General features: G+C 40.9%; 1 protein-coding gene across 1 annotated transcript; it reads left to right on the forward strand.

Moving 5' to 3' along the window:
* Positions 1 to 4,388: 4,388 nt before the first annotated feature.
* tmem161a (transmembrane protein 161A) lies at positions 4,389 to 11,268 on the forward strand. The gene is made up of 11 exons (XM_080769703.1): positions 4,389 to 4,525; positions 5,082 to 5,185; positions 5,312 to 5,395; positions 5,837 to 5,931; positions 6,487 to 6,643; positions 7,095 to 7,310; positions 7,481 to 7,624; positions 7,794 to 7,907; positions 7,994 to 8,168; positions 9,576 to 9,672; positions 9,768 to 11,268. Exons 1-11 carry the CDS (start codon positions 4,523 to 4,525, stop codon positions 10,070 to 10,072), a joined length of 1,494 nt encoding a protein of 497 aa, XP_080625829.1. The 5' UTR covers positions 4,389 to 4,522; the 3' UTR covers positions 10,073 to 11,268.
* Positions 11,269 to 15,654: the final 4,386 nt, after the last annotated feature.

Below are 15,654 nucleotides of genomic sequence, written 5' to 3' on the forward strand. Positions count from 1 at the left end.
CATGGGGCAATTTCATTGGGGGAGGAGTTCTCAAGTTTGTTCGATTGAAGAACTATCCATTTGACATTTGAAATAGACTATTTATGCTGTCTTGGAATGTGGGCTTAATGTAGGCTATACTCCATGTACAGAAAAATATTAAAAAGTGACGCTGACCTTCACACCTTCGCAACAGTATATGAATTATACAATATTCTGAAAATATAGTTTATATAGCCTATAGCAACCTCACATTAATGAAGCTCACTTGCATAACCTGTGACTGCAGTGAACAATATATGCTGCAAACATAATTTGATAGGGGAAGAAAAAAAATCCCACTTTTCATCTGGTTTATGCTGGAATAAAAAAAATCATGCATCAATACTGTACATTCTGAACAGTGTGTGTGTGTGTGTGTGTGTGTGTGTGTGTGTGTGTGTGTGTGTGTGTGTGTGTGTGTGTGTGTGTGTGTGTGTGTGTGTGTGTTGTTCTGATAAGCACCCATCTGTGCATGTTGCCCAGTGGATCAAAAGGCATAAGCCAACATGGGCATTCAGTATAATAGAATTACCATTGTACACTAATTACAGGATATGGCCACTGGTTCATGCCATCAAAATCTGTGAGGACAAGTCAGTGAAACAGCTTAACATAATCAAATGAATACCATCCTGTTAATTTGATTCTATTCAGATGATCTGGATACAGCCACAGAATACGTGCATGTGATGTGTGTGTGTGTGTGTGTGTGTGTGTGTATAAATATATATATATAAAGTGTGGTATATTATATTAATCATCAATGCATGTGATTACTTTTCTAATATATGATTCCCTGTGTGCCAGCCAGGCCAGTAACAATGGGTACCTGAATCAAAAACAGCTACAGGTGCTGCATGGTATTCAGTTCAAGTCACACAACATGAGCCACTAACTGTATAATGCTTGCCAGCTTTCCTGTATACTTTCTCACAACCAGAACTCATATTGGATAAAGAAAACAACAAAGTTCACAGCCGTCTAAAACAAGGTGTGTATTTTTGTCATATTGCAGGCTGGGATTGACAAATACCAATGGAACTGGCCTTATGAAAGCGTTTGTACATCTTCCTTGTTGATGTGTTTGAGCTTGTACAGTACAGATGATGAATGCGTGCGTGTACACGTGTGTGTGTGTGTGTGTGTGTGTGTGTGTGTTAGGAGAGCTGTGTAGAATAGGGCAGTAAATTATCTCTGTGTCTTTTTCCACTTTGTTCTCTCGATCCTTCTTTCCCCTTCACCATGCCCTGTGAGGTACAGTATGTCTGTGTCTGTCTGGCACAGTGTGCCCATGAATCCCGGCTCACCTTTCCATCTCTAAGACAAAACAATCCGTGCTCAATTAATGTCCCCAACATTGCATCCATGCGAAGGAAGCAGCAGTTTATATGAGAAGAAAAGCAGGGGAGATGAAAACAGAGGAGACTGTGGGAGTATCCTTTGACAGGGCACCACTGCACATTTGCATATATTCAAATAATAACGTGCATGCGGCAAACAAAGACAAGCAAATGGGAGGGCCGGGGCCGGCTCTGACGCGGGGCTGCGGAGCAGCCGACAGCATCCCAGCAGCTTCCTGGGCGAGACACGGAAAGTGGTGTGGGAACCGAGAGGCCCCTCAGTTGAGCAGGAGGAGCCACTTGTAGCCAGCAATGAATTAGCATTTTATTTGTGTCCTTTCCCCCCAGCAATTTCTGCCGCACCACGTCCACCACAGATGGCTAATATGGCAGAGGGATTACCATTTGTATCAAAGAATATAATGATGGAAGTGTTTTTCTTCCCAGACAGGGCCGTTTCTTCTTGCAGTCGAATTGAAACTTTGATTGTGTGGACGTCGAGCAGATGTGTACAAACATGAACGAGACAATACATTGAAATCCAATAGGCTATAGCTATACTGTAAAATACGGGATGTTCATTTAACTCTGTTCAAGGCTACAAACATTGAGGGTGTACATGTTAAATTTGAACACATGCTGGTGATCAGGTGCTAGAGAAATAGATTGCACACAGTGATGTTATTGTGATGTTGTCATACACAAAGCCTGAATGATAATACAAAATGCACTGTAGCTTATTACTGCAGTATACTGAACCGCAGAGTTTATAATACATTTCAAATAGATTATTGAATCATTCCACACAGTACACTATTACACTCTGCAGAAATAGACTGGAGAAACAAGATATACCTTAATTCTCTAAAGTCATCAAACAAAAGGCAAACAGTCTAAAAAATGTGAATTCTTCATTTCCTTAGCTCTAAAACTCAAAAACAAATTGCCCCAGGGCATCGACTGGAGTTGCATCTACAAGCTTTATGAGGATCAAACAACCACATTTACTTGGAGATTGAATTTAACAGAAAAACAAATTTACATGATTTATGTGCACAGATGCCTGCCCAACGGTGCATTAGTTGCGCACCAGATGCCATTGCTACTTGCTACAATACACAGCTCTGTTTGATCACATTCTCTATATTGTCATTGAAAATGAAAAGGCTCTATAATATGCACAAATTCAGAGGGCCGGGAATCAATTCAACAGGAGGGGTGCCACCAATTAGCAGACAGTGTGAATTAAATCAATTTCTTAGACCACCCAAATAACATGCTAAGCACATATTTGAATGCAGTGAATGGTGTTGGCAGGAGATCTATGGAGGACCTTGTTGGATACAACGCTGTGCACCATTGGAGGCATAAGGGCCCCTGCATTACAGAGGATGATCTGTCATTATAATGCATGTCCAGGCCAGGTCTCTCTCTCAGTGTGTGTGTATGTGTGTGTGTGTGTGTGTGTGTGTGTGTGTGTGTGTGTGTGTGTGCGTGTGTGTGTGTGTGTGTGTGTGTGTGTGTGTGTGTGTGGTCAACAACAGTCAAGCTCATCCTGAGTGATCAAGCATACCACACACTGAGGATGCTCCAATACACACAGAGGTGTCTTCTTTGTAATGCATCAAAGATATTCATCTAACACTGCATGGCGCCTCAGAGGGATCACATCACACACACATTACAATCACTGACAAAGTTTGTATAGAGGTTTGAACATTTACGATTCATTTTTTAGTTTTTTTTACACTCATTAGGCTATTAGTAGTGTGTACTTTGATCTAGGCCTATTTGCAGCCAAATGCAGTGAATTATATATTATATCAATAGCGTGTGTGTGTGTGTGTGTGTGTGTGTGTGTGTGTGTGTGTGTGTGTGTGTGAGAGAGAGAGAGAGAGAGCAGAATGTCATGAGCCTTTAATCTTCATGATTTGCATAATGTTTCTCTTCAGCCAATCAAGATACTTAGATACATGATGCTAAAAGCATAAAACAGGGAGATTACCTCTAGCAGGCATTCGGGGGTATTGAGGAAGAACAAATCTTAAAGAATAATTAAAGAAAGAAAGAAAGAAAGAAAGAAAGAAAGAAAGAAAGAAAGAAAGAAACGCCAACTTTATAGCTTTAATCATTAAGGCTAAAATGGCCACCAACCAAATGGCCACCAACGTAATCAAAAAGGTCAACCAAAGAACAAGATTCCGATACAGGATCTCCTCACTGGTCAACAAAAACACCTTGAAGACCCTAACAGGAGACAGCTTCTGGTACCACAGCACCTCTAAGGCCCTTAAAACAAGGCTCCAGACTTCCCAAAACAAACTGGTCAGGCTACTACTTGGCATCACTCCCCGAACCCACCTCACCCCTGCCCACTTTGACAGGCTGGAATGGCTTAGGGTTGACGACAGAGTACAGCACCTTGCAATGGGTCTGGTCCACAAGATTCGCTACACCACCAAGATACCCATGTACCTGTCTAAATACTTCCTTAATGTCAACGAAGTCCACACCCATAACACCAGAGGGAGTTCAACAAACCATGTGCAACCCAGATTCGGCACAAACAAGGGATTAAATTAATTTCGTTCCTATGCCACCAAAATGTGTAACGCCCTACCAACAGTCATTAAGACATGCAAATCCCTTGACTCCTTCAAAAATGCTCTCAAAGGGCACCTACAGACGGCTGCAATTCGAAACTGGCCCCCGTAAAATCTGAATCCTCCACACACCCCTGTTTCCCCTCACTGTATTATGTTTCTTTTCCCTTTTTACCCCTTATGATGATTTCTTTTTTACTATAGTTGTGTATATTCGTACGTCTCTAAATGTTTTGATGAATTGAAAATGGTGGGCCCTATTGTAAACAAGTGTAATGCTTTATGGTGTCCTGTTAACAGTTTTTGTATTGAGTTGTACTTGAAATGTACTGTAATTCTGCAAACTGTTAATAAATAAATAAGATCCAATGGTAATGCGAGCCCTCCTGCTGTTGTGTGACGCCCACTAACATCCGGGAACCACTCCAGCACAGTCAGTCACACATGTTGTCAGAGCAGCTGTCAAGACCCAAGAGACACACTCACTGATGCATGTGAAGAAACTAGTAGTTACGCTATAGAGTGAGTGTCTCGTGAATTTAACGCCTTCGGGAAAAGATGGTAAGTTTAAAATGTTCTCCTATTATATGCATGAAAAACCGTAACCATTTGTTGTAGGAAATCTCAGCAGCGGGCTCACTTGCCAAGAACGAGCTGCTTCTCTCTCTAAGCTAATATGCTAATGCTAGTTAGCCGGGGCAGCTACTGCTGCTGCTGCTGCTTAGAGCAGCATTGACAGCTGGGGGAAGTTTAGCTAAATTTAGCACGGTAGCAACTTGGTACTAGCGTCCATTCATTTGTGTATTGACTGTAAAATGTCAGTGAATCTTACCTGTTATTCTGAACTTGAACTGAGCAACACGATACCATAACAAGTAGTGTAGCCTACAGTAGCCTGCAACTGCACTCTTCTACGTGGTCATCTAGGCTAGGGTACAACCAGATCGGTAATTTATAACTTTCTTGGTCTCTTGTAATAAGCTGCATCAAATATCGGGGGACTGACTGTCGCAGTTGTAGAGAGAGGGGACCTACCCTGACACACGTGTCGCAGCTCCTTGTCTGAGCAGTTGTCACGGACGGTGAACAATTAGCAATTTGTGTTTTTGTATTGAAGGCGCTGATGGGAATTCAGCTGGTGGTCAGCTTGCTGGCTGCCAGCGTAATGCAGAGGATGGCCCCACACTACTCCTTTGCCCGCTGGCTTCTTTGCAATGGCAGGTAAATGTCACCCATGCAGTACATAACATGTATTTCTTTGAAAACATCACTTTTACATTGCAATGGTTACAGTTACATTACATGTGATGGTTACAGTTACATTACATCTGTTGTTTTCCCTTCCAGTTTGTTCCGCTTCAAACACCCGTCAGAAGGAGAGCTGTGTGCACTAGCAGGGAAGCAGATGCCTAAACCCAACAGGAGAGACAGGTGTGACCTGGGGGAAGGGCCGATGTTGATTGATTGGGGAGAGGAAAGGGGAGACCATTTGTTGTTGTCTGCTCTCGATGTACATGATGAGCACTCTGGGGGGGGATGAGTGACACCTCGAGTTTTCGACACTTCGAGTTTTCGACACATAGCTGGGGCTGGGACGTGTACCGGCCGGGGACCTTCTGTTTCCCAGACGGCCATGCCCTCTATCTACCCATTCAGCTATTGTCGCCCCTGGGCTACATTGTAGTGCTTCCTATGAAAAGTAAAGTCAATTTGTTCATTTACAAGCAAGTTTGTGTATTATAGTGAGCAATCATACATGTGAGTAAAAAGTAGGCTAGACGGAATATTTTTACGTTTAAGGCGGTTGCTGTGTTTCCTTACTGTCCAGTGTCCATCTTATGTGTTTTTACGTTGCTCTCCTGTTATCTCCAGGAGACAGAATGGGGAAAATAAGGCGCCAATCACAGTGCCTAAAGACATCGACCTTCACCTGGAGAAGGCTCCTGTTAATGTCCTTGATGCTCTAGGTAAAGTAAATACAACATACCCTACCCTATATGTCTGAACACAATCAGTACAGAACAGTGTAGGCTTAAGGACAGCAATGTTTAAACCAGCAATTAAACAAATATGAAGACTGGATAGTGTGCTGTGCACAGACCGAAGTCAAGTGTTGTGTTCTTGTGGTAGGTTTGCCCTTTTCATTACGGCCAGCTTTTTAGTACCAGCTGTACCGGCAATGCTGTTGTGTGTCAATAGTCAAACTATTCCTAACTCATAAATAATGCTGATAAATATTGCGGTCATTATCCTCTGCAATGTGACTCAAATAATGTATAAGAGACCCTGAGGTCTGAGGTACTTGGGTTTGTGCAGAAATATTGGTCTCTGTGACAAAGTGAGACATAAACTCACACAGATTATTCATGTGCGGTCCTTACTTTGAATTCTGAGTGTTGTTTTTTTTCCCTGATTGTGTTTTTCTTCCATATCCACAATTATGTCACTATGTCCTATGCAAAAATAGATACTTTGGTCACCAGACATTCATTACTCATTTTATTTTGCTTTCTTTCTTCCAGTGTTGCGTTTCTTTCTCGAGTACCAGTGGCTGATAGACTTTGCTGTTTATGCAATTGGCGTCTTCCTGTTCACTGAGGGTTACTACAGTGTTGTGGATGCTAGCAAAGAGGTCAATATAGGAGCCATCTGGTGTGTCCTGAGTGTTCTATTTGGTCTGTATCCTTTAATGTTTCTGCAAAGCAGAACATCAGTGGGGGGAAATGATCACATAGTGGTTGATGCAGTATAATGTATTCTGTTTGTCTTAATACTTTAACATCTGCCTTCATATATCAGAAATGCATAGAAAGTATTGTATTTGATTTCTTACGAACACAATTTAGGATGTTCCTACGCCTGGTACATTCATACATGCCCATGAAGGTCGTATGTACACCTGCAAGAAATTTGCTTAGTTAAATACAACATTATAAACCTGAGTATTGTATTAATCTATCCAATAACAAGGTCTATATATTGTCTCTGAGTGACACAGAAACTTGCACAAATTACATTAATTCCTAGTGGGGTTTTGATCAACGAGGTTCTACTGTGGTAACTTTGTTGATTAATAAAAAAAGTATAGAGCTATTCCCTCCCTTGGTTTCCCTTAACCTCCCATCTTCAGGAGGACCCTGCACACTCTGATGAGCCACTACTTCCGCTCGGACGAGGGTGGGGAGCGCTCTGTGTGCCTGGCCTTTGGCTTCCTCTCTCTGCTTGTGGCCATGCTGGTGCTGGTGGTCAGAGAGGACTACCTGGAGTTTGGCCTGGAATCAGGCTTTGCCAACCTCTTTGACAACTTGGAAGTCTTTGCCAAACAGCACGGCTATGCTTACTGGTCGTACGTTGTTTCTCTTACTAAGACAGATACCTGAATGTATCGTAACATCCCATTATTAATCATGCACACATATTTGTTAAACACTCTAGACATGACTAGGGTACGTTCTGCAAAGATTGGTATTAAGTTAAAGTTGTAAAACATTCGCTATTGGTTTTGGCTCCCACTAGAGTTCCAGTAATGAAGCTGACGGTAAAGCTGGGTCTTGCTGCATTCTGTGGTTATATTGGTGCTCTCCTAGCCTTTCCTGGACTGCGAGTGGCTCAGACCCATCTAGATGCTGTCCAGATGAACTCGGACCGCCCTCTCATACAGTAAGTACAAGAAGCATAAAGCATAGCGTCAAACCAAATGGAAGCTAATATCAATGACCTGAAATTTCCCCAGTATTTTTCTCTGTGAAGAATACAGTAAGTTAATATTTTGAATTCGATACAAATACACATTTTGCTTTGTTAGTAACACTCATTTTGTTTCTTACAGGATTCTGTTGCACACGAGTTTTGTGTCTCCCATCATTGTGATGCTTCTATGGGTCAAACCCCTTGCTAGGGACTTTCTGGCTAACGCTCCTATGGGGAAGACCTCTATCACACTGTAAGTGAAAGTAAAAGCCTGAACACTACCATATCATTAGTTTGCCAGGTAGAGTTGATTTGATCCCCATTTACCTATTCTTTCAGTGTGCCGAGTGACGTATTTGACAGTATGCGTCTATGGATCATAGTAGCACTATGCATACTGCGGCTAGCACTCACCCGCTACCACCTGCAGGCCTACCTCAATCTGTCCCAGAAGTGGGTGGAACAGATGAAAAAGGAGGCAGGTCGTATCGCTGCAATTGACATACAAAGAAAGGTAAGATTACAGCTTAGCCTAAAATACCCTTCCTGCTCACTTAGATCAGCTAACACAGGATTACTTTTCGAGCCATCCCTAATACAATGCTCCACACGTCCTAGAAACTCTTCTCCCTCCTGGCTCCCAAATAGTAATAAAACTCGCCGTTGCAGTCAGAACAGCAGATTCACTCCTAATTTTCTGATGTAATCTGAAGACTCACCTCTTCAGACCCCCCCCCCTCACCCCCAATACTTCATTCTCCTATACCCCTTCTTGCCACCTTTTCTTTCGATTGATAATAGCAATGACCAAGATGTCTACTATGAAGACATAACTTGGTCACACATTAGTTTTACTCAACCAAAATTTTTAATAATGTAATCAGTGGTTGCATAACCACTGATTGTATCGAATACAAGAACACTCGCCCCAGGTCAAATCCGATAACCTCGGAATGGACCCCACCAGGTATTCCTAAACGTAACCTCAGTAAAACTACGCCTAAACCCGAAAAACCTAACCTTAGTCCTAACCATAACTTGAGTTAAACGAATACAAGAACATGTGGTCCTCCGGCCGACCCGCCGATAGTCATTGATTTTAATATAAAATACTATACTACGGTATGTAGTGTACCGGTATGTTTTATTTAGATTTGTTTATCTTTGATCACAAATGCTAAGAATATTATTTACATACCATGTTGTTTAGACAGATGCTGCTAGGTTGAGGTTTACCTGATATCCAAGTTTCTTTTTGTTTTCTTTAGTTTGCACCTTTTGCCCTTTTCTTTGTTGATGCCATTTGTTCTGGTCTCTCACTTGTGGGCCTAAGAGCATCTGTTAAATGCCCCAAATGATTGAATTAATTGAAATTGAATTGAAATCCAGTACTGTTTATTCAGGTCCCTTTATTATTATTATTACAAAATTATGTGGTTCCCCAGACCAGTTCACAAACATTTGTACCTGTAGTGCTGATTTTAACTATTACAAACTACTTTTAGACAAGTAGCATGGTATGATTCATTACTAATATAATTTTGACATTAAAATTAGCTGTTGGACTGATTTCATGTTGGATCATTATATCACCCAAAAGTTTCAAATCTCACATGCTTCATTATACCACTTTACATGTCTGTAAATAAACATTGCTGTCCTTTGTTACTCTGAAACATTTTATTAGGTTTTGGTCAGACGGTTTCTATAGTTCTGTATAAAAGAGGACATTTAGATTTTGGCCAGTATAAAAATAGCAAAGCAAGAAGTAAATTCCTGCATGCATTTATCACCTCTGCATTGATTCATTAAAAAAAAAAGTAACCTTTTGCTCACAAAGACCTTTCTCTTAATGGTTTTGGCCTCGTTACTGCAAGTTAAAGTTAATTGCCTTTTTGACTTGTATGGTTTATCTTTGCAGGTGACTCGTACGTTCTGCTACCTGTCCGTCGTCACTATGCAGTACCTGATTCCTGTTATGCTCATCCTCTTCACTACATTATCTCTCAAGGCTCTAGGTAAGCACAGATTATACCTTGCATATAATGCTCACACATACAATACCTTTCAAAACATATGAAGGATTAATTTGATGTGGTGGCTTCTCTTCCAGGTGACTTCTCCTGGACAGTGCGTGCCGGGGAGACCCCCGGGGTGACCCCTGCTCTGGTGATGACTACAACTGCGCCAGTGTTGACCGTCGGAGTGGATGAGGACGAAGAAGGTGTGGACTACATGGAGGAGGACGTCCAGGCTACAGTAGCCCGCCTTACAGAGGCCTTCGGTGCACTGCGCTCTGTCCTCACCCCCCTCTTCTTCAGGGGCATGTTCGCCTTCCTAACCTGGTGGGTGGCAGCCTGCCAGGTTATCAGCTCCCTGTTCGGCATCTATTTCCATCAGTACCTCATGGCGAACTAAGGGAGACAAACTACACTACCCACAAAGAGACACCAGCCCCAGCCTCTTGTTAGCCAGTTGTATGTCTGCAGGCAATGAGGGAGACATTACAGCTAAACACACAATAAGCAGACAGAAGGGATCCCTGTGGGTTTCTCCCATATTAGTTTTGGCTGTAACAAACATGTCTAAGCTAACAGACAATGACTTGAAGGTGGACGAGTGATGGGCTCTGTCGTGTTGATTCCTTACTACCTTGCTGTGTGTGACCAGCAGGCTACTGGTTTGTCTGTCACTGAGGTCAGTAAGCAGGGTGCACAAGTGGAATTGGACTGCTGTCATGACATTTTTCTGCAATGTATCAAATATACCTATGCCAATGTTCGTAACACAGAACATTTCTTAATGCTGCAAGTAAGGTTGCATTTGGTAGCAACGTAGTTACCACTATGAACCTGTGTTATTCTGTTTGTTTTTTTTGTTTGTGAGGGATTCCTTGTCCCAATACAGAACCGATTTTAAAGAGTGCTCAATGCTTAACTGTTTTTATGTTCTGCTTTACTGTACGGAGGGCGTAAGTAGGAGTGATCAGATCCAGCCTACACAGTTGACTGTGAATCAACTGTGGTGCTTATTAAGAGTAAATTATTTTTTATGTTAAACTGAGGACTGGAGGAGTTGCTGTTATTTGAAGAAAGCCTATTAATAAACAATTAAGTGCCTGGGAACTCGAGGATATAAGTCAAAGATATCCCCAATTTTCCCCCATCTGTGGTTTTAGAATGTTGCAGCCATCTACTGAACAGGTGAACACACTCCAGACATGTGCATGCTACAGTAACATTTTGCGTGCGGTATCTATTAGGTACATGATTTTGAAATTCTGATGTTCATTTTGCCAAACTGGTATAAAATTGACAATGTAAAACACAAGTTATATGGTCTACAGTGGATTGTAGGAGAGTTTGTGGTTGTTATATTTATTTATAATCTATTGCTTCAAATAACACTTAATTTAAAATTAGTTGTCATCCGTTTGCATTAGCTTTTTGTGTTTATTCTTGTGTTTTGAGATTGTTTTAAAATCATGTTATACTGTGATGTTCACATGAAGATCCCCAATCAATGAAATATTTTGTAAATGCATGGTGTGCAAGCTTTAGGGTTTAACCCAAGTGTATTTGTGTTGACTTAATAAAACGTTTATTTTAAATGTCTTTGGATCAAATTAATTTAATGTATGCAACATTATGGTATCATTTTTGCATTCATATCTTTCTCACTGCTGTCTTCTGTCAAGTAGCGTGGGAGATGGGGCTGCTGAAAGGTGTTTGTCCTGTGAGTGTCTGTACTGTGACAAGTCATCAATGCATGACAATGGTGTCTCGCCAGTGACTGGGTTCTGAACTCTGACCCCAGCCTCGTGAGAAGATCATTCTTTAATCACATTACTATGAACTTGGTGGCCTATAAAAGTCTGGAAACGTCTAACTTGATTCTACAAGATGGTATTGCTACTTGTATATTGTCTTTATACATTATTGCACACAACAAACATGGTCAAATGAGAAAAAGGCATCAGCAATGGTTTTCAGTGGTGTGCTAAAACCATTTATTTGCCATTTATTAACTTTTGGATGTGCTACATTTTTGGATTTGGAAAATTCCTACTTTTTGAAACATGGTCAAATGTCTGCATGTGTCACTTGTGATAAGTTTAGGATGACGAGGGGTATTTGTTAAAACATTCATTGATAGTATTAAAAGTTGGCACAGATCCATGTCTAATTGCAGCTAAGGAATGGGACCTTTTCTCAGAGTAAGACTGGGTGGGCTCTTTGAGTGCTGACATGATTTATTGGTAATATTATTCGACTTCCACATCCAGTCAAAAGACTGGAGGGACATCCACTATGCGAATCGGGACATGTTCACTTTAGTCCATGGGCCATTGGGCCCAGACCAGAACTTTCACTAGTGAGGGACATTTTTAACTTTTTTTTAAAAAGGTCAATATCCCTAGATAATATTTCAACATGATAGCACTTCCCAAGTGGTAGCTTAGTTGTAGCTTCAAAGACAACAACCATAGATTCACAGAATGAAAAATCGCCTAACTGTTTTTTTGAATAAAACTACTACTACTTGAGGATATCAATACTCCTATTTAGGAAAAACTTTGAGAGGGAACCAGTTAACCTTGATGTCTCACACATGATAACACATGTGACAGTTCTTTCTTTTGGAATCTCAAGCTAAATGGGAAACCTGTAACATATTTCCAAACAAAATTATTTTCTTTTTTTAATCAGATTGTGTAGCTTTTGAAAATATAAATAATCTACACTACCTGAACGGGTTCATTTGTACCATATAGTAGACACATACACATACGATCATACTATCACGCATACTATCTTAAGCATGAGTCATTGTAGATCTCAGGTCTGGAGACAGCGTGCCCACTTTCTTTTTGGTTCTTTGCCTCTCAGCCTATGACATAGTCTGGGAGAGTGTCCAGCTTAATGAAGTGGAAGGCGACAGCGTTGATATATCAATATAATCACATTAATTATGTGGATCTGAGCTGGAGGCCTGAGGCCCCCTCAGTCTGGTCTGTGGACTGCAGCAGGCCAGACCAGGCAGACAGAAGGCTGTGGTTGCCATAGAGACAAGTGTGTGTGTGTGTGTGTGTGTGTGTGTGTGTGTGTGTGTGTGTGTGTGTGTGTGTGTGTGTGTGTGTGTGCGTGTGTGTGTGTGTGTGTGTGTGTGTGTGTGTGTGTGTGTGTGTGTGTGCGTGTGCGTGTGTGTGTGCGTGTGTGTGTGTGTGTGTGTGTGTGTGTGAGAGAGAGAGAGAGAGAGAGAGAGAGATTCAGACGTGGCATGCCCTGATCTCAGGGGAGCAGACCAGACACGACCCCTGTGAGACTATCTTTTCATTTGAGGAGGTGGAACGTCGGACCGTGGCTGGGCTGGCCTTGGCAGTGTGGGAGTGTGGCTGATTCAGGCTGTTATTCCCTACTGGTTTTCAGTTGAAATGGACAGGAAGGCAAAAAATGCTCCATGGGGTGGAATAGAAGAATGTCCATGGCAGAATTACAGTGAGATACCCTGTGGAAATGAGGCTCCCCCCACCCCCCCACACTGAATATATTTTTGAAGACAAAGGTCTACGGGCTTTTAAGTGGTCCATTTCTTGTTCTCCCTGTTCCGTGGCTACATGGTGAGAGGACTGACATGAGCGGACAGGATGATGAGAGAGGTTGTGAGTTCAAAAGAGGGTACGTGAATGAGACAAATGAAAGGATACATGAAAGCTTGATAGAAACACAGAACACACCATATTATCTGTCTTTAGACCAAAGACACATCTAAGGAGGGATTTGTGGCTTGTGAATCCCATTTTTTCCACCACTGATTGTAAACTGTGATGTTCAAACATTGACTGCAAAACACCAGAACAAATGAATGTACCAATCAATCATTTTCCTTTATTTAAAATGAGGGACACCATTAAAACTTAAAATGCTCCGTTGATGCATATATAATAGTCTGAGTCAAGTAAAATTTGACGCTTTTCAGCCTTATTGAAGCATTCAGTTAATATGTAAAAACTATAGCTTTTCAAAAATACTGTTTACATGGCATATCATGTCTACATTTATCCATAGTGTCATAAACTGAAGCTGAAATAAAACAATTCAACAGCAGCACTTACATTTGCACAGTTCATCTCTGCGATCTTGAATATTTTCACAGTGAACCTACAGTATATTTTGTCATATCCAATAAGAGTATTCATCAATAGCAAAGACTTATTTTCAATAGACGTTCCTTCCTCCCTACATTACAGTATACAGTACATGTAAGGGTGACCTCTTGTGGGCAAACAATGTAACTTCCAAACTAATAACTAGTATATACTGGAGGAACTATACTGGCCAAAATCTATATTCAACACCGAATTGTAATACATGTTTGTCCATTTCAGAACATAGAGTAAACTAGAACTGCACTCTGCCGAGTGCATACTTGCTTGTTGCACACTAGTAGGCCATAAATGGCCTACTAGTGCGCAAGCAGAGCGCGCAAGTACTTTCGACCGCTGGAAAGTATCACATCTCAGTATCTCTGTGAAGGAACGTTTGAAATGTATAATCATTACGTGTAACTATTTGCTACCTAACTACTTTTTTACAGAAAAATGAATCATTGATATGTGATGAAAAAAAAGGTATATAAACTGAATTAAAATATATTATACAGTATAATTATTTTATTACTTATTGTAAATTGTCAATTGTTTTAAATGTATTTCATTTTGTACTATAGTGATATTAATACTAAATCATGATCAGAGTAATATGTGTCTCTAACTTCAATTTCTGTAATAATACTTTCAAATTTGTTGAAATATACATCCCAGCAGACCAGGCACAGATTTACAAATTACAAATCACATTACAACTACATACAGAGTATGTAGTTGTAATTTGATTAGCAGTATACCGTGGTTACTTGGTTCCAAAAAGTGAAGCCAAGTTTTTTTCAACCGTAAGTCTGTGCCTGGTTTGCTGGGACCAGTTACAACATTACGTCATCGTTGAGAACTGGGACCAGAGTACATGGTGTGTGTATATGTATGACTAGCTCTCAGTGATGACGTAAGAGATATGGTCATCTGTGTAGTCTGTTCCCAGCAGACCAGGCACAGATTTACAAATTACAAATCACATTACAACTACATACAGAGTATGTAGTTGTAATTTGATTAGCAGTATACTGTGGTTACTTGGTTCCAAAAAGTGAAGCCAAGTTTTTTTCAACCGTAAGTCTGTGCCTGGTTTGCTGGGACCAGTTACAACATTACGTCATCCTTGAGAGAGTACATGGTGTGTATATGACGTAATGTTGTAACTTGTAACTTGTAACTTGTAACTTGTAACATTACGTCATATACACACCATGTACTCTCTCAAGGATGACGTAATGTTGTAACTGGTCCCAGCAAACCAGGCACAGACTTACGGTTGAAGAAAACTTGGCTTCACTTCGAAGAGACCAAGCGAAATGATTACTTGCGCGCTCTGCTTGCGCAAGTAACTACATACAGAGTATGTAGTTGTAATTTGATTAGCAGTATACTGTGGTTACTTGGTTCCAAAAAGTGAAGACAAGTTTTCTTCAACGGTAAATCTGTGCCTGGTTTGCTGGGACTAGTTACAACATTACGTCATCCTTGAGAGAGTACATGGTGTGTATATGACGTAATGTTGTAACTTGTAACTTGTAACTAGTCCCAGCAAACCAGGCACAGACTGTATGTAGTTGTTCTAGTTACAACTACATACAGAGTATGTAGTTGTAATTTGATTAGCAGTATACTGTGGTTACTTGGTTCCAAAAAGTGAAGACAAGTTTTCTTCAACGGTAAATCTGTGCCTGGTTTGCTGGGACTAGTTACAACATTACGTCATCCTTGAGAGAGTACATGGTGTGTATATGACGTAATGTTGTAACTTGTAACTTGTAACTAGTCCCAGCAAACCAGGCACAGACTGTATGTAGTTGTTCTAGTTACAACTACATACAGAGTATGTAGT

The sequence above is a fragment of the Protomyctophum bolini genome (genome assembly GCF_963924005.1).
Source record: "Protomyctophum bolini genome assembly, chromosome: 8".
Taxonomy (NCBI): domain Eukaryota; kingdom Metazoa; phylum Chordata; class Actinopteri; order Myctophiformes; family Myctophidae; genus Protomyctophum; species Protomyctophum bolini.